The 24,656-nt window shown below is 39.7% G+C and overlaps 1 protein-coding gene across 1 annotated transcript in view; it reads left to right on the top strand.

The window, feature by feature from the left end:
• Positions 1-24,656, top strand: part of LOC126109564 (uncharacterized) — a 151,297-nt gene that overhangs the window by 83,041 nt on the left and 43,600 nt on the right. Inside the window, exons 8-9 of the mRNA XM_049914586.1 lie at positions 2,911-3,157; positions 15,975-16,136. Of these exons, the coding sequence (XP_049770543.1) occupies positions 2,911-3,157; positions 15,975-16,136 (409 nt within the window). The remainder of the gene's footprint in view (positions 1-2,910; positions 3,158-15,974; positions 16,137-24,656) is intronic.

Genomic DNA, 24,656 nt, shown 5'->3' on the forward strand with positions numbered 1-24,656 from the left:
TAACAACACTGTCTCTGAATTTTACTGTTGGCACTACACATGCTCGCAGATCACTTTGACCGGGCATTCGCCATACCCACACCCTGCCATTGGATCGCCGCATTGTGTACCGAGATTCATCACTTCACACAACAGTTTTTCCACTGTTCAATTGTCCAATGTTTACGCTCCTAACGCCATGCAAGGCATCGTTTGGCATTTAATGGCATGATGTGTGGCTTACGAGCAGCCGCTCGACCGTGAAATCGAAGTTTTTTCACCTCCCGCCTAACTGTCATAGTACTTGCTGTGGATCCTGATGCAGTTTGGAATTCCTGTGTGATTTTATGGATAGATGTCTGCATATTACGACCCTCTATTTTGTCGTCGGTCTGTGTCGGTCAACAGATGAGGTTGGCCCATACGCTTTTGTGCTGTATGTGTCCCTTCACATTTCCACTTCACTATCACATCAGTAGCAGTGGACCTAGGGATGTTCATGAGTGTGGAAATCTCACGTACAGACATACGACACAAGTGACACTGTCACCTGGCCACATTCGAAGTCCATGAGTACCGTGGAGTGCCCCATTCTGCTCTCTCACGATGTCTAATGACTACTGAGGTTGCTGATATGGAGTACGTGGCAGTAGGTGGCAGCACAGTGCATCTAACATGAAAACATATGTTTTTGTGGGTGTCCAGATTCTTTTGATCACGTAGTGTACCTGCAAAATTGTATCAACCTGTGCCACACTGTTCAGGAGACATGTCCTAAACATTTAAATTTCTGAAAAACTAGCTTTTGCTTAAAATGGAACTCTAATTACACAGACTTTATTTATCTACGTAGTGACTTTCAACAAATTTTTAGTGCAATTTCAAAGGTTTTCTTATACTTTTTCTTGCTTACATGTTTAAAGTCATATTTAGCATATTAAGTAATGTAATCAGATGTTTGAAGCTATTTAATATTTGAGAGTTTAATTCTTTAAACAATCAGTGGTGTACTGGTGAGATTCTAAATTATTAGGTTGTTGCAAAAGTTTGTAGCGTTTCAGTTTTGTGTGTTGGTACTCTGGTTGCTATGGGTTTATTTATAAACTGTTATTTTTTTTATTTGTGAGTCACTGTTGCTATTTGCGTTTCCATATTGTCATTTCGTCATTTGGAGGTAGTGAATGGAACTGTGGATGCTAGAAAATGGAGTGCCCAGTTGAGAAATAGGAACATTTTGTGGATATTCTTGTGTTTGGGATCAATAGAGAGGCTACAGCAGCAGAGGCAGCCATATACATTTATGGCGTGGTTCAAATGGCTCTGAGCACTATGGCACTTAACTTCTAAGGTCAGTCCCCTAGAACTTAGAACTACTTAAACCTAACTAACCTAAGGACCTCACACACATCCATGCCCGAGGCAGGATTCGAACCTGCAACGCTAGCGGTTGCGCGGTTCCAGACTGAAGTGCCTAGAACCGCTCGGCCACCCCGGCTGGCATTTATGGTGTGTATGGGGATAATGCCACTGGACAGAGTATGGCAAGAAAATGGTATTATCATTTCGAGGAGGATCATTTTGACATCAGTGACTCTTCACATTCGGGGTTTGATGATGATCGTTTAAAAGCATTGATCCACAACAGTTCACGTTGATGTACTTGAGGACTGGCAAATTTGAACTGCAGTCATTCCATGAATGTGTGCCACTTACGTGCAATGGAAAAGGTCCAGAAATCTGGTGTATGGGCACCGCATGTTCTAAGCCAAAATCACAAAAAACCATCAGGCGGCATTATCTGCATCTGTAGTTGCTGGTCACCAGCTGTGTTTTGAACATCACAGACCATTCCTGTCCTGTACCATTACTGGTGATGAGAAATCATGTTTTTATGCTAACATATTGAAAAGAAGGAATGGGTGATTCCAAACAAAGCAGCAATTACCCGTACAATGACCTGCATGCAGCCACAAAAGGTAATGTTATACGTCTGGTGGAACAGCGGTGGTGTGATGTTACGAATTGCTTCCCCTGTGTGACCACCACTGCTGGCATTTAATGTCAACAACTGAGACATGTTGCAGAAACAGTCCAAGACAGAATTTCCAATTTGCCTATAGCAATTAAAAAAATATGTCATGGTTCAGAAAATAAAGAACTGTCAGAAAAATTGTTTCACAAAGTCGAGAAATACTCACTCCATGTTTAACACAGTTTGTTTAACACAGTTGTTAGTGCACAGGATTGTTATCAGAAGTGTTGCTGATGTCATCCTCAATGTCACTGGCAACATAGTTGCAGAATTCACACAAAATTTTGTTGTCTGTAAGAAAACGAAAGCCATCTCCCTGGTTTAACAACGTACTGAACGAACAGCTGCCACTGCATAGCATCTTGATTTCATACAAAAAATATGATTTACTGGTTGCTTTAGAAACTACATTTCTACCATCTACCAGCTGTTTTAGAAATCACAGTTCCCTCACAGCAGAATGAAGACTGGCCAAGCCCATTAATATACATGATTTTTTTTTATTTAAAATTAATAGAAATTTTACCCTGTCAAATGCCTGGATTGTCAGTGTAATCAGATTTTCAGATCCCGTCAATTGATGGAATTGGCAGTTAGTGTTGTATTTGTTAACCATTTTGTCCAGACCTGTATACGTTGTAGCTGTGCTCGTGGTTACTTTTCTCTTTTAACTAGCTTTACAATTTTTCCATCCATATGCAGAATGACGTAATGGAGCGGTCAAAACGAATACTAATCCAACATTACTTCTTATTACTGCTATGTATTCTGCGTGTGTCTCGATTGACAGTACAATTCATTTTTTACAGCTTGTGTGCTGACGTTTATACTCGTGTGATGTGTGAGGCCTTTCACTTTTGTTTCATCAGAGTTGTAGACTTGTATATTTTATTTTGCAGGATGAAGATCGAGGAAGAGGGAAGTCCTTCCCAGATCAGTGTTGTGTCAAAAAGGAGGGCCACCAAGGTCACCGAGCAGAAGCTGGAGAATCTGCCATCGTCAGAGAGGACGTGGGAGGGCCGACAGGAGCCGTGGCAGCCGCCGCCGCTGCCCGACAAGATCTTGGAGGCTCCGTGGGGCGGCAGGATGAACCCCCCACTCAAAGAGGGCTGCAACACCTCCTGGCCTTATGCTCCTCCTGTAAAGGTGTGTTCATGATGATCAAACCTACTGGTAACACATCTGTAATTAGGAACAGAGAAAAATCATTTTATTCTGTTGATACCACATAAGCATTCTGGTTCTTAGCGGCACTTCATCCAGAAGAGGAGGAAGAATTCATCTGAGGGAGTTGGCATACGCTGTGCCGTTTTAGACTATCATTGATGAAATAAGGGCCAATACTTGTAGTACCAAGCATCCCACACCAGACGTTAACTCTCCATTGACGCTGATGTTCTACCTGTCTGAGCCATAATGCATGTTCCTCGTATTTACCTGTCCTTTGTTTGAGAAGTAACATTCATCGGTAAATAGAACACTGGAGGAGATGTTCGGGTTGGCGAGGATTTGCTGCTGCGCCCACTGCCAGAACTGTACACGATTCTGGAAATCATTCCCATGCAAGTATTGATGTAGGTGTACGTGGTGAGGATGGAACAGGTGATGTGTGAGAATCTCATGTTCAAGCTGTCGTGTGCTCACATGTGGATTCATAGCAACGGAAGCGAGAACAATAACTTCGGCAGCTTAGTCTGTGCGAGTGCTACGACGATTGCGTTATCGTGGGTTGAAACTTCCCGTTTTCTGAAGCGTCGCAACAAGACGAGAAAACATCCGTCGGAAGGTGGGTCTTCTCAGGATATCGCTCTCTGTACAGTTCCGCTGCATGCATAGCATTTCACCTACCTTCAACAACAACAAAAGAAATGTTATATCGATGCAGTTGGTATGCCTACTCTACACAACAGTATTTAAAAGGACTAAACTACTGCACTAAATGTACCTGTACATGAGAAAACAGTATTGCAATTACTGTTCTGCTAAGTTACATTCCCCAAAGATGAGTAGCATTTCTACCTTCTCTTTGTTGCTGTACATTCTACTCACACTCCTCTTCAACTGCCGATGGTTGATGGAATGACGGGTGTGCATTCTACTTATTTTTCACTTGTCCTCTGTCAACGTCAGCACGTGGATGTGTTCCATTAACCCGAGTACCTGGACTAAGCGCTGGGAGTATCGACATCAGTGTTGTGTTATATAATTAATAACGTTTTTCAGTAATGGTATATTGTGATACATTTTTAAATATGTCTTTAGGAGGGGAAATGAATTACCAAATAAAATTACGGGGTTACATTTAAAAAAGTCATACTGCTGTTCATATCTTCGTAAAAAAACGAAGCTACGATGAGGGCAATCCTGCTGACTGATGTCCCCCTGATGGCTAAAGAACTTTTGCTTGGAACATTTTGTAATTTGCATCTAGACAAACAGTTATTTAGGGTGGTCAAGATAAATGGGACACACTGTATATAAAAACGGAGCAGAGTGACAAGCAGACCCAAGACAGGTACTTGCTTTCAAGCTGTTTACCATAAACTAATCATGTTGTAAAGAGAAATCTGATTGAGAATGGTGTTTTAGTTGATACTAATGCCCTCTGTGATACTATCCAAAACTAACAGGACGCCTACTCTGTCAGCAACGATTACAGTATTACTTCGGTTGCATTAGAGTGCTGGAATGCTCCAGACCCCATGCAGTGACTCACAGTTTCAACGTATTTTAACATTCACGACACACTTTATTTGAATTAATCATAAAAATAGACACTCTAAGGAACATTTTAAGCCAATAAAATAATAAAGCTAAAACAATTTTCTACTATGGTGTACTGCCTTATTATAATTATTAATCTGTTATAGGTTCATATATTTTCCCTGAAATTTTGCTTTCAGATCTCTTTAGTTTCCTTTCTCCTTTCTTTGTGGAAGTCTGTTTCAATTCTGTAGGCTCAAACTGGTGCAATTAATGATTTGTGTATGAACAATTTAGATTTTCTACAAAGTAACTTGCGTCTTGAAACTGTCATAAGTCTCTACAACAGTATGGCCTTCTGAATTTGAAATTTAGTTTTGGCTGCAACATATTTGTCAATGTTAATAGAGTGCAGAGTTAATTAAATTAATTTGCAGAGACTGTGGTACATCTACATCTACATTTATACTCCGCAAGCCACCCAACGGTGTGTGGCCGAGGGCACTTTACGTGCCACTGTCATTACTAGACTAGAGTGCCTTATTATTTCCTAAAATGGTGAATCATAATGAAAAAAAAGTTTTATTTGTATTCAACTGAATACCCTCACTGACTTGTAATATAGCCTTTATGTATCAACGACACATTTGAAGGTATTAATAATGCTCGAAAAGTGTTCCCCAGTTTTAGTTTTTCAGTTATTTTGTTGGTTATGACACTAAATAAAAACAGAGATAGTGACTCCTCTTGTTTGGCACTCATTTTGACCTTGAAATCTTCAGAAATTTTGCTCACAATTTTTATTTTATATTTTGAGCTGAAAATGTAGGATTTTATGAAATTTACCAGCTTGTTAGAGATACTAAGTCACCTCATGCATTTTCATTATACTTACTCTACTAGTATTGGCAAAAGCTCTTTTTAAACCTATGAAAAATAATAACGCACGCACGCGCACACGTGCGTGTTCTGCCACCGCTTGGTGAGTAGATTTTTTAACTATCCAATTAAATAATTTTATAAAAAATAATAGTATGTCTTGATTGAATTTTTCCTTTTTCTTATGAAAATCATCACTGATATCTTTTGACTTTAAAAATTGTGTGTTTCCTCCAGTCAGAGCAGTGAACATCACACACAGAAGGGTTTACCATTGGCAAACTGCCACAGCAATTAGTTACTTCCAGTTCCTTGTCTGCCTATCTTTCTTTTGTGAAGTGCTTTTATCCCAAATTCTGGTTCAAAATGGTTCAAATGGCTCTGAGCACTATGGGACTCAACATCTTAGGTCATAAGTCCCCTAGAACTTAGAACTACTTAAACCTAACTAACCTAAGGACATCACACACACCCATGCCCGAGGCAGGATTCGAACCTGCGATCGTAGCAGTCCCGCGGTTCCGGACTGCAGCGCCAGAACCGCTAGACCACCGTGGCCGGCCCAAATTCTGGGTCTGTGCATGTATATGTAATGAAAATGAGTGAATTTGACAAAAAGCTCCATATTTGGCACAATAAACAACATCCAGTTTGGCAAAATTAGCACCACTGAACTTCACAAAAACGTGGAATTTAGCAAAAAAACATTCAATGTGGCAAAGCAATAACAATGGGGAAAAAACACTGAACAAGGCAGAAAAAACATGTAATTTGGCAAAAAAACATCTAATTTGGAAAAATACTGGAAAATTTGGCATCAAGAATAACACCTAATTTGCAAGGGGAAAACACCAAATTTGAGCAAAAAAAACACTAAATTTGACAAACATATTTGTCAAAAAACTATATTTTCCAAAGTTAACATCAAATTGGAGAAAATAGTAAAATAACGCCAAATTTGGCAAAAAATAACCCCAAATTTGGCAAAAAATAACCCCAAATTTGGCAAAAAATAACGCCAAATTTGGCAAAACATAACACCAACTTTATCAGAAAATTCTTTCCTGTTCCTAGTTATAACTACTTACCCACCTAATCTTCAGCATTCTTTCATGGCACCATGTTTCAAATATTTGTTTGTTCTTGTGTGAACTGTTTTATCATCCATGTTTCAGTTGTGTACAAGGCTACACTCAAGACGGTTCCTCACAGGTCAGGCATATTTAAAATTTTGAAGTTTGCCAAGTCAGAATATTTTCACTATCCTCCACTGGACAGTGACTAAATGGCAAAAATTGCAAAGCAAATTTCATAAATAAATAGTTTTAAAAGTCAGAGGTGACAACAATGCCTTTACAAAAGTTTTGTGTGGCTGTGAATCCCACCCAGTCATGTGCTTAGCCTGCTATGTGAGGTGGTACTGCAGCATAGAAAAATTAATCAGAATTTGTGTTCGTTAGGAGATGTATTACTGAACACCATAAGCTGCATGTGAAATATAAGGTGTTAAAAATGTGCAGGGTATTTCAAAAAGCACTTTACAAATTTAAAAATTCATGTAAATTTATTGAAAGAAGATACGGTAGAAGATACAGTGTTACTTTGTAGGGAAACACATCAACATGATTTTCTTTTTAATTTTTTTAACCTTAAACTGAAGATGTTGTCTGTAGCCTCTGTTGGTTATTATGCACAAATCCCATCGGAAGTAAATTTCTTCCCAAACTCGCTGTAGCATTGCAGGTGTAACTTGCTCACTGACGGTGAGAATTCTTCCTTTAAGTTCAGGCAGAGAAGCCGGCACATGAGGTACAAACACGATATACTTGAGAATCCCCATAAAAAAAATAGTGGTGGCAGGTCTGGGGAATGTGGAGGCCATGCAGTTGGCTCATCACAGCCAATCCATTGACCTAAAAAGCAGCTACTAAGAAAATCCCAGATGTCAGCCAGGTAGCAGGGTGGTAGGTCTGTTGACAAAACATCGTCTCACTCGCTTGACGACATCAGATGTGCTCGGATTTACTGATGATTGCCCATGACTTACTGAGCACCCTGTTTCGTAAAAAGATCTATGCCACTCATAAATTGTTGGCCTACTAGGAGAATCTTTATTGTACTTGGTGCAGAAATTGTGCTGAACTGTTGTTGCCAACTTAGATTCTTCAAACCAAAACACATAGCTAGCGCACTGAGGTCCAGTGAAGGCAGCCATCCTTAACGCAACTGCTGGTAGTGCTCCTTATGGTGCGATTCGGCACTAATGAACTACTCAAGACAAAACTTGATGTATTTCCCTACAGATTGACTCTACAATCACCTCTGTAGGTACTATGAATTAACTAATTTATATGTATTTTCAAAGTTGCAAAGTCGTTTTTGAAACACTCTGTATATATTTCAAATGCATATATTTATCAGACTGTAAGAGATACAACTATAAAATTTGGGACACGCATTTACAAATATCTCAGGTTTAGATTACAGATATGTCCTCCACCAGTGACAAAAACAATATGACATCGAATCGAATTCCACCCGTACTCGAGTAAGTGCATCCGTAGTCACAAATGTTATGGCAGTATGGATCCAGTTCTTCTACCCTTCTATGTTTTGGCATAGTGTTAGTGCATAGCGATTGTACTTCATGAAAGAAGTCACGGGGCATCAAATTCAGTGATTGTGGAGGCCAGCTGAGAATTGCTGACCACTTCAATAGCTCAGTCAAGTTTCATTCAGGTATTCATGCAGTGAGAGGGTGTCCCATTTTGTCGAAGAATGAAATTGTCCTTGTTCAGCCTAAGAAACAACCAGTTTTGTAACATAGCAAGGTACTGTCGACCGTTAATCGTGTTTCCGTCAAAAAAGAATGGACTGTAAAAAGAAAGATTGGGATGTTGCACAAAACATGTTGACTGTGGGGGAATCTTGTATACGTTACTTGTGTGCATGTGGCTCCTGTAGGCCCCAAATTTGAACAGTTTGTTTCTTTACTTTCCCAGTAAGGTGAATGTGATGTGTTGTGCAAAAGTGTTATTGTTGTCAGTAGCATTCTGAAGCTAATCAGAAAATGCCACACGTTTGCAGTAGGCGTCACGATGTAAGAGCTGTAACTCGTATGGCTTCATAACTGTCCAGTGTCTCAAAATATGCCAAGTTGTTGTATGCTGTTGTAACACCGACTGACACAAGAAGTTGATTTTGTAGGACTACGGTGGAAAGCGGTTTGAATTTGTGCGACATCATCTGAAACACCGGGGTGGGCAGTACTATTTCCGTCACATACACGTCCTGCTCTTACAAACTGTCAGCGCCATCTGCAAATGTTTCATCCATTTGGAGGATCAGTTTCCTACTCAATCTGAGATGTCTGTGCACTGTAATCATCGAATTACACTTTACAAATTTGAGAACACAAAATGATTCCTGCCGCCATTTTGCAACACGTGACAGTAACCAAGCAAACAGAAGACAACTGACACATAGTGGGAATGAATATAAACTAGATAATGTATTCGTTCCTCCAATAACTAAGCCTTGGTGCAGCTACAGATTGCTTTGACAGCATAATACTTTTTTAATACATTCGAGGGGCGTTTGAAAAGTCCGTGCAAAGTTCAAGAGATGGCACCACTGGCACGTATCGAGGTCATGTTTAGTTAGTAGCATCTTTGGAAATAACCTGCAACAAGTTTCAGCCGTATTGGTCTATTTCTTTGTGTTTGGCATTCGTGTGAATCAAAGAAGTTGAGTGATTGTCAAAAAATAGACGAAAAAGAATTTCGTGCAGTGATTAAACATTACTTTGTGAAAGGCAAAACGCCTCGGGAGACTAAACAGAAGCTTGGTAAACATTACGGTGACTCTGCACCTTCGATTAGAACAGTTTATTAGTGGTTTCAAAATTTTCGGAGTGGCCGTATGGGCCCGAGTGATGCTGAACATTCTAGACGCCCTGAGGAGGTTACGACACCAGAAGTCATTGATAAAATTCATGATGTGGTGATGGATGACAGAAGAGTTCAGATGTGTGAGATTGCTAGTGCAGTAACATCTCAAGTGAACGGGTACATAATATTTTGAATAAACATTTGGACATGTGCAAGTTATCTGCAAGATGGCTTCCACGATTGCTCAGGTTGACCAAAAACGGGATCGTGTGAAGAAACAAGAATTGTTTGCAGTTGTTCAGGAAGAATCTGCAGGACTTCAAGCACTGTTTCATCACTGTCGATGAAACATGAATACATTACTATACTCCTGAAACCAAACAATAATCTAAACAATGGGTTACCAAGGGAGAATCTGCACCAAAAAAAGGCAAAGACCATTCCTTCGGCCGGAAAGGTTATGACAACTGTCTTTCGGGATTCGCAAGGGATAATTCTCATCGACTATCTGGAAAAGGGTAAAACTATTACAGGTGCATATTATTCATCGTTATTGGACCGTTTGAAAACAGAGCTACAAGAAAAATGCTGGCGACTGGACCGCAAAAAAGTCCTTTTCCATCACGACATTGCACCATCACACACCTCAGCAGTTGTGGTTGCAAAATTAATGGAAATAGGAGTCCAACTCATTTCACATCCCCCCTATTCTCCAGACTTGTCTCCCTCGGACTACTATTTGTTCCCCAATATAAAGAAATGGCTGGTGGGACAAAGATTTTATTCAAATGAGGTGGTGATTGCAGCAACTAATAGCTATTTTGCAAACTTGGAAAATTCCTATTATTTGGAAGGGATCAACGAATTGGGACAGCATTGGACAAAGTGTATAAGTCTTAAAGGAGACTATGTCGAAAAATAAAAAAAGGTTTACCATAAACATGTAAGTAGTTTTATTTTTGCACGGACTTTTCAGATGCCCCTCATATTTTCTTTTTGAAACATCCTATATGGATTGCCAGACTAGTGCTCCACCATGCTGCCCATCATCAGTGGTATATATTGTGCACATTCATATGAAATGAAGTGTGTGTCAGTTATAAATTATATTATATTAGAACTGGCATGGATCTAGAAAACGTAGACCCTTGTGAATATTTAAAATCTAATTATAACCACATGATCACAATAGGATCCATCAGTCATCACAATCTGCTCATCACAGTAGTGTCCAATGTGACAAGCAAATGTAGCCATTTACGAGGGTTGCCCAGAAAGTAATGCACCACATTTTTGTTCTTCACCAATTCTTCATTGAACATAATGAGAATTACACTCACAAAAGAGTAGTGTTTTATCTACACACCCTGTTTTTCACATAATCTCCGTCCCTTTCTGTGGCCTTTCTCTGGTGCAAAACAAGGCCCTGTATGCCCTGTTGGTACCAATCTTTGTCCTGATGGCAGAGCCAGTGCTTCACTGTGTGAATCACCACCTCATCTTCCTCAAAATGTCTTCCACAAATGGCATTCTTTAATGGCCTAAACAAGTGAAAGTCCTAGGGGACTAGGTCAGGTTCGTCAGGAGCTGTGGATGATCTCCCTGACTGCTGCAAATTGTAGAGCTTTGCCGAACCACCTTCTGATGACCTCATCCATCGTGCCCAGCGACGACAGCCGATGCTCCATACACTTCGCACAAGCATTTGTGAATATTCCCCACAGTTTCTTTCTCTGCAGTGAGAGCTTCAAAGGCGGCATATTGCTTGTAATGTACATTACCTACAGACACCATTTTGAAACTGTCCTGCTGCTACGCTAAAATCTGTCAGAAGTGACGGGAACTTGGCGTGCTCACTCAGGAGATTTCAAATAAAATATACGTAAAGTTTCACATTCCTAGAATTGTTTTTGGCTGAGAAAAAAAAAGTGATGCATTACTTTCTGGGCAACCCTCATAGCATTTGATATCTCTAACGTGTACACATGATGGCCTGTGTACCACAGAGGTGGGAGAGGTTCTGCCTTTTCTCTAGAGCTATGTTAACTGGCTGTATGCTTGAATACTGGTCTGGCGGTTAAACATTTTTACATGCAGCTCATGTTTTACAGCAAGATCCCTTGCTGTACACCATGAGAACAGCAAGCATATAATCAATTAATTTTCTCCAAGTGTCTTTTGCACATACACAGTTTGTATGAAAAGTCCCCATATCTGTAGATCATGACAGTAGGCCAGTTTCATCTTTTATCATACAGGTCAAGACTGAATGTGTGACATCAGTGTTTCAAAGTTTTCTGGGGAAAAAAAAATTCATAAATGTTGAAGCTCCACATGACATTTATCAAAAATAAAATATTCCCGTTTTATGTTGACTCAAATGACTTGTTAAAACATTATAGACTTGTGTAAATGTGGTTATTTGTGAAAATTTGTTATTGAAATAGAGAATAAAAGAAACTAAAAAACTGAAAGCAATATAATAGTCATAGGATGTTAACTGTCTTGAGGAATAAAAATGTGGAAACTATGCTATTTGTCAGCAATGGCATTAATGCCATAATTTCTTTTTCTCTAAAACCCCTATCCTGAATATTCTAAAAATTGTCTGGGATATTATTTGCTAATTGTACTTATGGAAGGTATAGGCAGAGTGAGCAATTTTTCTGTGTGCAAAATGTGAGTAATTTTTAAGAAAGACCTATCTGCACTCAAGGTCAAAATATCTTGGAGATTTTAATATTTTAATGTTTGTTGAGTGAGTGTAATGCAAAAGTGGTATTTCTGAGTCAAAATAAGTATGTTTTGTAGTGCTGTAAGTAGGTGGGAAAATAACTTTGGGTTCTATTCAAGCATTTTATAACAAGCTTAGATATAGAAAATGCGTGTTACCTTTATGCTTTTTTCTAATAATTTTTTTTCACAAATTTCTACCCTTTTTTCTTGATTTTCTTTCATGACATACCATGAATCAGAATTGCACACACTGTTTCAGTGTTTGAAATGTAAGGTGAAGAGTCCATAAACCTCACTAGGCAATCAATTGATTAACCAAAATCTTTTTACCCTGTATTTATATTTCATCTACTTTACAAGAAGTCTGCCGAAAGAGGTTCATTCTGTAACATTCAGCACTAAGCTGCTGAAAGAGAGTTCATTCCTCCCCTTCTTATATAACTTGTGAAGATGGGCTGAATATGGCTCTGGGCAAGGATGATCCAAGAATAGCAGCAGTTGGGGAATTGAAACTGCACATTGATCAACTGGGAATCATCTTTTGAAAGTATTTGCCAAACTGTGAGGTGTCTTAAAGGAGTCTGTTCCATCTTGCTGCTCATAAGAGGTACTAGTTATTTGTTCCACCAACCACTGATTATCATACACACAATAATATAGCAATACATGCACAATGGATTTGATGACAACACAATTACTTGAGGACCAAGTAAGGCAGCCAGATTTCCAACAACTTTTTTCCATATTTCTTAAACACAATCATCTTGTGTCCATTTTCATAAGCCATCCATCTCACCCTTTTGCTACTGTTATTCCTGCACTGAAATTGTTTCCAACAAAAAGTTGAAACCACATACAAAACTCTAAGCAGAGCAATTCATGTGAAAGTTCAGCTGTGTTTATAACATGTGCCAACATGCTTATTTATCACTTGAAATTAAATGCTAAATTCGCATAATACTGAAAATCTCCAACACTTTGAGTACACACAAAGAACTGCCCACTTTGACTGCACCAACTACTCTTATAATAACTGACTGTGCAATTTGCATACATTTTCGTGGGGGTTTTTGAGTGAATAATTTGTAAAAACTCATAAAAATATTAATGCATCAATGGAAAATTAAGGATGGGAAAGACAATATTATGAAAAGGATAGATTACTACTCACTGTATAGTGGAGATGTGGAGATGCAGAGTTGCAGTTGCAGTTGTTGTTGTTGTTGTTGTGGTGGTGGTGGTGGTGGTGGTGGTGGTGGTGGTGGTCTTCACTCCAGAGACTGGGTTGATGCAGCTCTCCATGCTACTCTATCCTGTGCAAGCTTCATCTCTGAATAACTGTTGCAACCTACATCCTTCTGAATCTGATTAGTGTATTCATATCTTGTTCTCCCTCTACAATTTTGCCATCCATGCTGCCCTCCAATGCTAAATTTGTGATCCCTTGATGCCTCAGAATGTGTCCTATCAACTGATCCCTTCTTCTAGTCAAGTTGTGACACAAATTCCTCTTCTCCCCAATTCTATTAAATACCTGCTCATTAGTTATGTGATCTACCCATCTAATCTTCAGCATTCTTCTGTAGCACCACATTTCGAAAGCTTCTATTCTCTTTTTGTCTAAACTATTTATCATTCATATATGGCTACACTCCATACAAACACTTTCAAAAAAGACTTCCTGACACTTAAATCTATAATGGATGTTAATAAATTTCTCTTCTTCAGAAACGCTTTTCTTGCCATTGCCAGTCTACATTTTATATCTTCTCTATATCGACCATCATCAGTTATTTTGCTCCCCAAATAGCAAAACTCCTTTACTACTTTAAGTGTCTCATTTCCTTATCTAATTCCCTCAGCATCACCCGACTTAATTCAACTACAATCCATTATCCTCGTTTTGCTTTTGTTGATGTTCATCTTATGTCCTCCTTTCAAGACACTGTCCATTCTGTTAAACTGCTCTTCCAGGTCCTTTGCTGTCTTTGACAGAATTACAGTGTCATCGGCAAAACTCGAAGGTTTTATTTCTCCTCCATGGATTTTAGTTCCTACTCCAAATTTTTCTTTTGTTTCCTTTACTGCTTGCTTAATATACAGATTGAATAACATCGGTGATAGGCTACAAGCTTGTCTCACTCTCTTCCCAATCACTGCTTCCCTCTCATGCCCCTCAACTCCTATAACTGCCATCTGGTTTCTGTACAAATTGCAAATAGCCTTTTGCTCCCTGTATTTGACCCCTGAAAGAGAGTATTCCCGTCGACATTGTCAAAAGCTTTCTCTAAGTCTACAAATGCTAAAAATGTATGCTTGCCTTTCCTTAATCTATCTTCTAATATAAGTCCTATGGTCAATATTGCCTTGCGTGTTCCAACATTTCTATGGAATCCAAACTGATCTTCGCCGAGGTCAACTTCTACCAGTTTTTCCATTTGTCTGTAAAGAATTCGTGTTAGTATATTGCAACCGTGACCTGGTAGTTCTGTAATTTTCTCACCTTGTCAGCACTTGCTTTCTTTGTAAGTGGAATTATTATTATTTTTTAAATGCCTTTTTGGCCGGAAGCGTACTTGCTTGACAGTCTTTTTGTTGTGACTATCTGCAACTCAGCATCTCCGCTATATAGTGAGTAGTAATAATATTGAACAGCAAAGTTAACATTAGAAAAACTCTAATTTTTTTACTTTTTTCTTAAATTTGTGAGTTAAATGAAAGACTGTAAATGGGTATCTCACCTTTTTTTGAACATTCTAAAAGGGAGCTCTAAAGCAAATAATCTGTTGGGTTGCTAGTACTTTCAGTTTATTAGTTACTTTTTTTTGTTCTATACTATATTAAAAACTTACAAAATATACATTTTTCATGGCCTTTTACCGTTTTCAAGAAATTCATAATCTGGAAACATTTTATTTCCCAACACATACAGTACAGATGTCTAACATACTTTTTTCCCACTTAAATTCATGATGCTGAATTGACGTGCACTGTACGACTCGAGATGAAATCGGTAAGTGTATTGTATTTTGGAGTACTTACTACTAAAAACTGTGTGTCCCGTGGATCTGTGTGTCGTTCCGCCTTATACAGAGATCTACGTGTCTCCTTGCCGCCCTTGACGTCTCGCAGAGCATCTCTGGAGATACCATTGGAAAGGCCTCCACGATACCTTTACACAATTCATTAGTCTCGAATCACTGTTGAACCACACGGGACTTGATCATTCCCCATAATAAGTCATCAGTCTGGTAAGGTACGGGATGTGTGGTGTCCATTCAGTGGGTTTGGAGATGATGCTGAATCACAGCTGTCATAGTAACAGTTCACCAATGAACTCACTCATCTGAAGAGCAAAGTGTGCTGGAGCTCTCTCGTGCTATAACCACACCCGACTTAAACAATATAGTGCTGACAACAGTGCTTTTCATCAGCTTCAAACCAGGAATACCAATCAAATAACTATTTTATTTTCCTAATTGTAGTAAGCCGAGGGGGTCTCAGGTGCCGAGTACATTTCAATACTGAGTATGTTTGGTGCAATCTGATATTGAGTGTTACATAAAGAATCTTAATTATTGGTTGTAACTGAACGTTTATAAATAATGCAACACCTTCGAGGCACTAATGTGGGACTCGATTATCGGGTGTAAAATATTATTTCATTAATTAAAAGTGTAAACTCTCGGTATATCTCTCCAGAGTTCCTGTGCTTTTCTCCTTATATATTGATAGTATCTGTTACCGAATTCAAGGGGCCTATGACGGATTACGGGCTGCCGAAGAACTTCTGCAATTGTAACGGAGAGCCGCCGTTTGTGCGCCACCCGCCCCAGATCATCTGCCTCATGTGCCACGAGCGCAAGGTACTCGGCCTGCCGCCGCTGCCGGGTGGTGACTGCAACTGTCCTAAGCAGGTAATTGCTAATTCTTAAGCTAAACTGTTCACGTAAATACATGTAACATTTAAAAAAAAAGCCTTTCAGCCGCGTATAAGGTGTACACCGTAAGAATTTGTTTCCTCCGAGTTCTTTAATATGAATACTTCATTTAAGAGATAACAAAATTAATAATTTGAGGTGTGAAAGTATCAACTCATTGAAAGGTTGCCAGTGAGTGGAGCCTCGGATGCTAGACAATGGAGTGCTAAGTGGAAAATTGGGAACATTTCTGACATATTCTTCTGTTTGACTTCAGTAGAGGGGTGACAGCAGCAAAAGCAGCCAGAAACATTTGCACTCTGTTTGAGGGTAATGCCGTCGGACAGAGCGTGACGAGATAATGGTTTTCTATCTCGAAGGAGGTCTTTTTGACATTAGTGACTCTCCACATTCCGGAAAACCTTTGAAGTTTGATGAAGATTGTTTAAACACATTAATCCACAGTGATCCGTCTCACTTTACTCAAGAACTGGCAGCTGTGATGAACTGTGATCATTTCACCATTGTTTGACATTTGCACGCAGTGGTGAAGATTGAAAAATCGTGTGTAGGGGAACTGCACGGTCTAAGCCAAAATCGTGAAAATCAGTTGGTGGTCATATAAGCATCCCTGCTTGCTCATCATCAATTAGCTTTGTGAACAACATGGGCCGTTCCTGCCCTGTATCATTACTGGCAACAAGAAATTGTGTATGTATGCTAACATAAAGAAAAGAAAGGAATGTGTGCATCACTTTGTAGCTCGTATCTAAAGGACAGCAGTTGTGTGTTGGAACTACTGAATATGTAGGCCGCAGCACAAGGCACCTCTGGCCAGTTGTGTATTGCTAGTTGTGTGTATCTTTTCTTCCATCTGTGTTAATGTATCTTTTCTTCCATCTGTGTTAACTGTTCCAGCAATAATTTATAGTGTTCTTGGGCTACAACAGAATGATTGAGCCAAAACAAAGCAACAGCTGCCCATAGAAAGACCTGCACGCACTTAGAAAAGATAATGTACTACATCTGGTGGAATGACGACAGTGTGGTGTGCTACGAATTGCTTCCCCGGGGTGTAACAGTCACTGCTGACATTTATTGGCAACAACTGAGATGTCTCGCAGACGCAATCCGAGATCAACGACCAGGAAGACTGCATGATGCGATGCTACTCTACGATAATGTCTGCCAACATTTTGCTGGATCAACAAAAAACACTATGCAGGAGTAGGCTAGGAAGTAATTCGACACCCACCTTATTCACCTGATCTTGCACCCTCAGATTTTCACCTTTTCTGTTCCATCGAACATCCTTCAAGGGACTTCCTTTCTAAATCAGTGTGTGCTCCGAACAAGGCTCAATTGACAAAATTGCATAAGGCTCAATTAATTTCTCACCGCAAAACTGCACGATTTCTACAATAGCAGGATTCAAAGGTTACCCCAGTGTTGGCAGACTGCTGTAAATAGTGAAGGAGAATATATTATTGGTGATTAAACTATCTGTTATGTGTGTCTGGTGTGTTTACTAAACTCTAGAAAACACTATGAACTTATGCACCAGCCCAATATGTACTAATTTTGTCTGGAAAACAATATCGCTAGTTCTGTTCTGGCACTGCTACTGATTGAAGAACGTTCTCCCCACCCGGACTTGTTAATAGGTGTTAGCTTCCCAACATAACCAAACAGTTTTCTCGGACCTCACAGACTCGGGATATGTCTCTGTGAACTTCTGTTGTTGGTCCAGGTCCAGCCTTGTATAGCATTGATAGAGCAACGGTACACAATCAAGTTCTGCGTAAAACTCAGAAAGTCTTTTACTGAAATATTTCCAGCGACTGCGCAGGTATTTTGCCATCGATAGGTGAAGAGTGTGTGCCTCATTTGCATGATCTTTTGAGAACACAGATTGTAGAATGAGTGTTTGTGTGACAGCCCACACTGTGGTTACATCCTAAAACCATTGTCTACAAGACTGCAACCGAGCAATTACAGATGAAGAAAGTGTATGCAAAAATGGTGCCAAAAATTTGGCTGATGACCAGAAGTCCAAACAAGAGCTTGTCTATTGGTTGGTCGGTGTGTTTCGTACTGCATGGAACATTTTGCACAATGAATCATAATGATATGGAATGACTCATTTTACATTCACATCCCAAATTAATTTGTAAATACAGTTACACACTGAACATTTCTTACCTGTATGTGTGAGAGAGCAAGTGCGTGTGCGTGTAGAATTTCTATTATTGTAATGTGAGGTGACGCGTGCGTGTGCGTAGAATTTCTATTAGTGTAATGTGAGGTGGCACGTACATACATGCGTTAGTTTGTAATTACTACCCACCACCCCACATTACAATAATAGAAATTCTTGTATGGATTAGGTGGAGTTGTCAGGGAGAATTTTTTTCAATTTGTTTTCATATTTTATTTTCCTGTATGTCAGATATTTTGTATACATGAGTAAGTGATCAAAACCTTTAGTTGCAGCATTGTGCACCAATTTTTTTTGTTCTAAAGACAACATTAAGCTGATCTGGAATAATTCATGTCATTTTTCTCCTCCAGTATTGTAATTATGTACGTTAGTGTTTATACATTGTGAAGCAGTTGTCAGAATGCCCAACTCCTTTGACAAATATCTTCAAGATGATTGTGGGTGAGCGCCCTATATTATTTCTTACAGCATGTTCTTGAACAGTGAACTTTTCTTCTTAAAACTGAGCTACCCCAGAACATTGTTCCATATGACACATTTGAATGAAAATATGCAAAACGTCAGCTTACAGATTTCTCTCTCCCCGAGATTTGCAGTGATTCTAAGTGCAAATGTGGCTGAAATAAGTTGTTCAGGAGCTGCAAAATACACTTTTTCCAGTTTAATTTCTCAACAGTGTGGAAACCTAAGAATTTTTAGCTTTCCACGCCATTTATTGTCTTCTCACCAAGTGTTACACATATTGCTGGTGTAATACCCTTAGATATGCAGAAATGAGTATGTCGTGTCCTTTTAAAATTCAGAGTGAGACTTCACAGAAAAGCAGTCAGTGCTACTTTTAAGAACACTGGAATTGCATGGAAATGGTGTAATTTTTTGGACAATGTTACAACTGGATATGAGTCGTGGGTTTCAGAATACGACCCTCAGGCAAAGAAACAGAGCTCCGAGTGGCACTCCTTGCAGTCACCTTGTTCTGAGAAGACAACTGTGAGAGCAGATCCCAGGTGAAGGCAGTGCTCATTGTCTTTTTCAGTGCTAATGGTATCATCCACCATGAGTTTGTATCTGCCAGATAGACCATCAGTGCTGCATTTTATTTGAAAGTGCTCAAAAGGCTGGGGGAATGGATTGCGTACATCAGACAGCCCACCGACATTCTCAGGAAACTCTTCTGAGACACTGCATCCAGCTACACCACCTTGGTGAGGATTATCTAGCAAAAAAAAAAAAAAAAAAAGAGACTAAGCTACAGTCTCAACCTCACTTTGCATTTTCGCACACATTTTTATTCTGCCCTTGGCTCAACACACACTCAGAAATACGCCATTCAAGATTGTGAACAACATAAAAACTGCTGTTACGGGAGTCCTGAGAGAGACTCCAAGCCAGGATGCCTACAGTGCTTAAAAATCTTTTTGGTAAATAATCTGTATGTAAGATGGTCCTACTTTGAAGAATTTTGATGCTTTGTACAGTTTGAACCAATGAATTATTTTTGTGGACTTGTGAGTGGGGTGGGGGGTGGTGGTGGGGGGGGGGGAGTGAGTGAGTTAGTGTGTGTGTGTGTGTGTGTGTGTGTGTGTGTGTGTGTGTGTGTGTGTGTGTGTGTGTACGTACTTGTACTTACGACATCTAAAACAATGGATCAATTTTAACCAAACTTGGTACACACATCTCTTATTATCTGCAAAGAAGTACTATGGGGTAAGAACTACCTACCTCCTTTAATGGATGAATGACCCATTGCGCACCATCACATATACTGCTTCAAGCCACACACTTTCTAACTGTAATACATAATACATAACATAAGATTATGCATCTTAACGAAAGGATTAGGCACCATTTAAAATTTTTGGATTTTATCAATAATTATGCCATATAGTGAACATTAATTTTTTTGATAGAAGTTGTGGGAGAATGATATGCTGATATAATGATGGTGGTATAAAAGGGCAGTGCAATGGCGAAGCTGTCTTTTGTACTCAGGCGATTCTTGTGAATAGTTGGAGATTCACGTGAATAGTTGGCGATTAACGTGAATAGTTGGCGATTAACGTGAATAGTTGGCGATTAACGTGAATAGTTGGCGATTAACGTGAATAGTTGGCGATTAACGTGAATAGTTGGCGATTAACGTGAATAGTTGGCGATTAACGTGAATAGTTGGCGATTAACGTGAATAGTTGGCGATTCACGTGAATAGTTGGCGATTCACGTGAATAGTTGGTGATTAACGTGAATAGTTGGCGATTAACGTGAATAGTTGGCGATTAACGTGAATAGTTGGCGATTAACGTGAATAGTTGGCGATTCACGTGAATTGTTTTCCGATGCAGTTATGGCAGCATGACAGGAATGAACAGACTTTGAACAAGGAATGATAGTTGGAGCTAGACACAGGGCACATTCCATTTCAGATATTGTAAGGGAATTCAATATGCTGAGAGCCACATTGTCAAGAGTACGTCAAGCACACCAAATTTTGGCCACGACCTCTCATCACGGCCATCGCAGTGGCCAACAGCCTACAATTAATGACTGAAAGCTGCGGCATCTGTGTAGAGCTCTCAATGCTAACAGACAAGCAACTCTGCGTGAAATAACCACAGAAATTAATGAGGGGTGTAGGATGAATGTATCTGTAAAAGAGTATGTGGTTTGGGGGTGGCGAGAGAAACTTCTGACACCAATGTTAATGTATAAAATGGCAGGGAAGGGGCAAGAAGGTTGTGAAATATGCCTCGTGGCGGCAGTGTGCAGGTCGTCGAGCGGTCAGTATTTGGTAGTGGGCATCCAGGGCTGCTGTTAAATAACAAAACAGGATATTAAGTGCAATAAAGAGGATATATTTCAATATACGGAGTACAAAGGGCGTGCCTAGGGTCGGAAGTTAGCAGGTTTAGGCCAGTCTCGAAGGTCAAACAATTAATTAAAATGGGCAATGGAAGGGGAAGTGGTTCATGTTAACTTATGTTGCTGGCCGGTTGTGAAAAGCAGAGCCAGAGGCTCTGCCTCCCAAAAAGACATCTGTTCTGCTCGAGGTCTGGATTACAAGAGAGAGAAGCAACTGTGTTCTGCCCCGCAGAATACTGCAGCGTCCACACACGCGATCGGTATCCCGCGCACGCTGTCGGCTAAACCCGATGGCTCGAATTCGCTAGCAATTTCAGCAGAGGGCTCAGGGCATCTCCTGTTAGCAGCTTTAACTGGACAAAACCGCCTCGGTTTTGAAATGCAAACGACTTGTCAGGTAGACACGGCGTGAACTACTCTGGGAGAAAACTGGTAAAGATTCCACTGGGCCTTTGAAATAAATTTTTTAAAGTAATTCCCTAAAATATTCCTCGAATGGTTTCCATCCTGTACATATCTGTTAGGACAGTGTTGCAAAGTTGGTATTAATGGGCTATGGCAGCAGGTGACAGGCATAAGTGCCTTTGCTAACAGCACAACATTGCCTGCAGCACCTCTCCTGGACTTGCGATCACATCAGTCGGACCCTAGATGACTGAAAAACCCCGGCCCGATCAGACGAGTCCCGATTTGAGTCGGTAAAGGCTGACGGTAGGGTCAGTGTGCGGCACTGACCCCACAAAGCGACGGACGTAAGTTATCGACGAGGCACTGTCGAAGCTGGTGGTGACTCCGTAACGGAGTGGGCTGTGTTTACGTGGAATGGACACTGCACTCTGATCCATCTGATATACTCGGAGAACATTTGCAGCCATTCTCGGACTTAAGTTCTAAAACAACGATGGAATTTTAACGCATCACAATGTGCCTTGTCACCGAGCCACAATTGTTTGCAATTGGGTTGAAGATCATTTTGGATAATTTGAGTGAATGATATAGCCACCTAGATCACTCGACACGAATCGCATTGAACATTTATGGAACACAATCGAGAAGTCAGTTCTTGCACAGAATTCTGCACTGGCAACACTTTAACAATTATGAGCAGCCATAGAGGCAGCGTGGCTCCGTATTTCTGCAAGGGACTTCCTGGTGCACTGTGTTGGGCTAAAGGACATCCGACGCGCTGTTTGGAAGTTGCCACCACTTGATATCGTGATCTCGGTGTGTAGCTATGTTACCGTCATGTTTTTGGCACTGCTTTGTATACTGCCAGCTTCTGAGTAAGAGGATTACACACAAATAATGGGAAAACAGGAATAACCTGAAACACACGTTTTAACCAGAAATGTGATACATGTCACATTTGAAAGGCCGCTCCATTACTTACAAGTGGCTGTCATTGTGCACGAGAGTGAGGAAAGTCTACCACAGTTCTCCTAACATCTCTCATAGCGGTATTAAAACACTCAGTCAATCTACAAAATATCCCTGACCATCCTTATGTTACACCTATTTATCCATTGCCACATAGGTCATTCCCCTGTGGAAGACACTGGTGTGAGACCTGTCCTGTTTATCCACGCAGCATGTTCTGTTCCTGCCCCACTGTGGACTTAAGGCTGTGAAGGGCTGTCTTTCAGAGCAGTCATATCATATACCTGTAACATTTGCACAGCCTTTAATGTGGACATAGCTACCATTGAGCTGTCCACTGAATGAATGAGTGCAGAATTGACCACCAAGTGCACAACATGCTGTGGGTACAACTTCATTGACTGTTCACAAGTCTGTGCCATCCAGATCCATCCTCCCCATGTTCTCTCCCAGTAACAGATTGTGTGAGCAAAGTAGACAAGAATTATCCTTAGAATGCAATATTGAAAAAGGAAATAAGTTTCTTGTAAGAATCAATTATTATTGTGAAAATTTTTTGTCAATAAAACTGTCTAGCTGGTGTAATATGTTTCTGGTTTTATTACACCATTTCAGCTACTGCCATCAGATGATACTATATTGTAATTAAAATTAAATGAAGTTAGAGGGAAGCTGTTTGTTATACAACAAAAAAGTAACGACCTACAAACAATGAAAAATTAAAAAGTTAAATGATTTTTTAAATCGCAAGCTCCATTATCATGGGATTGACTCCTGCTCTTTTTTTCCCAAGATTAGTCTTATTACTTCATATGTATTAAATTTTAAAGGTAATATGAAAAGACATGTGTATTTGTTTGAACTTTTATTTACTTTCCATTGTTATTATTACAAAAAATATTATGTGACTGTTATTTCTATGGGCCAGTTAAAAACTTTATCAAATGCCGTCAAACTTGTTCATATCTGACAAAGAACAAGAAATTTCTTCATGAGAGGATGCTACTAAAATACATTCAGCTGTGCATTACCAATTTTCAGCAGCAATATTTATGAAGGCGTTGTGTTATGCGCAGTCTCCATCCACATTTTTGGGAGAGCAAGAAATTTTTCTAAGAGCTTTGTTTTTTGTTAAAAACTCTGAAGATTCCTTGTGCATGTGGGGAAAATTGCTTTCATTCTATGTAATAGATGCTGTTTTAATGTACGTTTTACATGCCTGTCTGAAAAATATCCTGCAACTTATAATGCTCAAAGTACATCTGACAATCTTACATTACCCTCATATTCTGGTATATTGTAACTGATTGTATTATTGAACAAAGTTATTTACACCTTTATTTATCAATATTTGACTTGGGCTTTCCAAGCCTGTCCCATTGTCCTTGAAACTTGTGTCTGCAGATCAAAGCATCCAGGTGCAAAGCTGTGCTCGGTATCTTACCCGACTGCTGTTATAAAGGACTTCAGAAATCACAACAGGCATACATTTTCTGGAAAACTTTAAATCATTGGTCATTTACTTGTTGATAGTTTAATTTTTTTTTTTTTGATGATAAAAATGATCAAACAGCCAAATAACATTGTAAATTCAATAAACGTTCATGCAAATTTGGAGAGAGGGAGGGAAAGAGAGAAGAGAGAGAGAGAGAGAGAGAGAGAGAGAGAGGGAGAGGCGCTTGATCCAATAGTGTACCAATTATGGAGCTTGGACCCTAATTACATGGCCGCCATCACCACTCCTGCTCAGGTTTGCAATGCACTGGTACATCATTGACACATGAAACATCTCTTGCAATTTTCTCGAAATTTCCTAAAGGTACATTCACACTGAAAACTAACTCCAACAAACTCGGTTGACAACTGTTTTTAACTCGAAGTTTGACTTAGTTTTCGACTGTTGTCAACGGTTGTTTGAAGTCGTGAGTTTGAACAACTAGTTGAGGGAAGTTTTGTCTCGAGTTTAAAGTTTATGGTCAGTGGGCAAAAACATGGTGGAATCGTGTGACTTACGCATGCACATTTGCTGTGTTGCCTGCTGTGTTTTTTCTTCGTCTGCT

Source organism: Schistocerca cancellata, chromosome 12, assembly GCF_023864275.1.
Source record: "Schistocerca cancellata isolate TAMUIC-IGC-003103 chromosome 12, iqSchCanc2.1, whole genome shotgun sequence".
Classification (NCBI taxonomy): domain Eukaryota; kingdom Metazoa; phylum Arthropoda; class Insecta; order Orthoptera; family Acrididae; genus Schistocerca; species Schistocerca cancellata.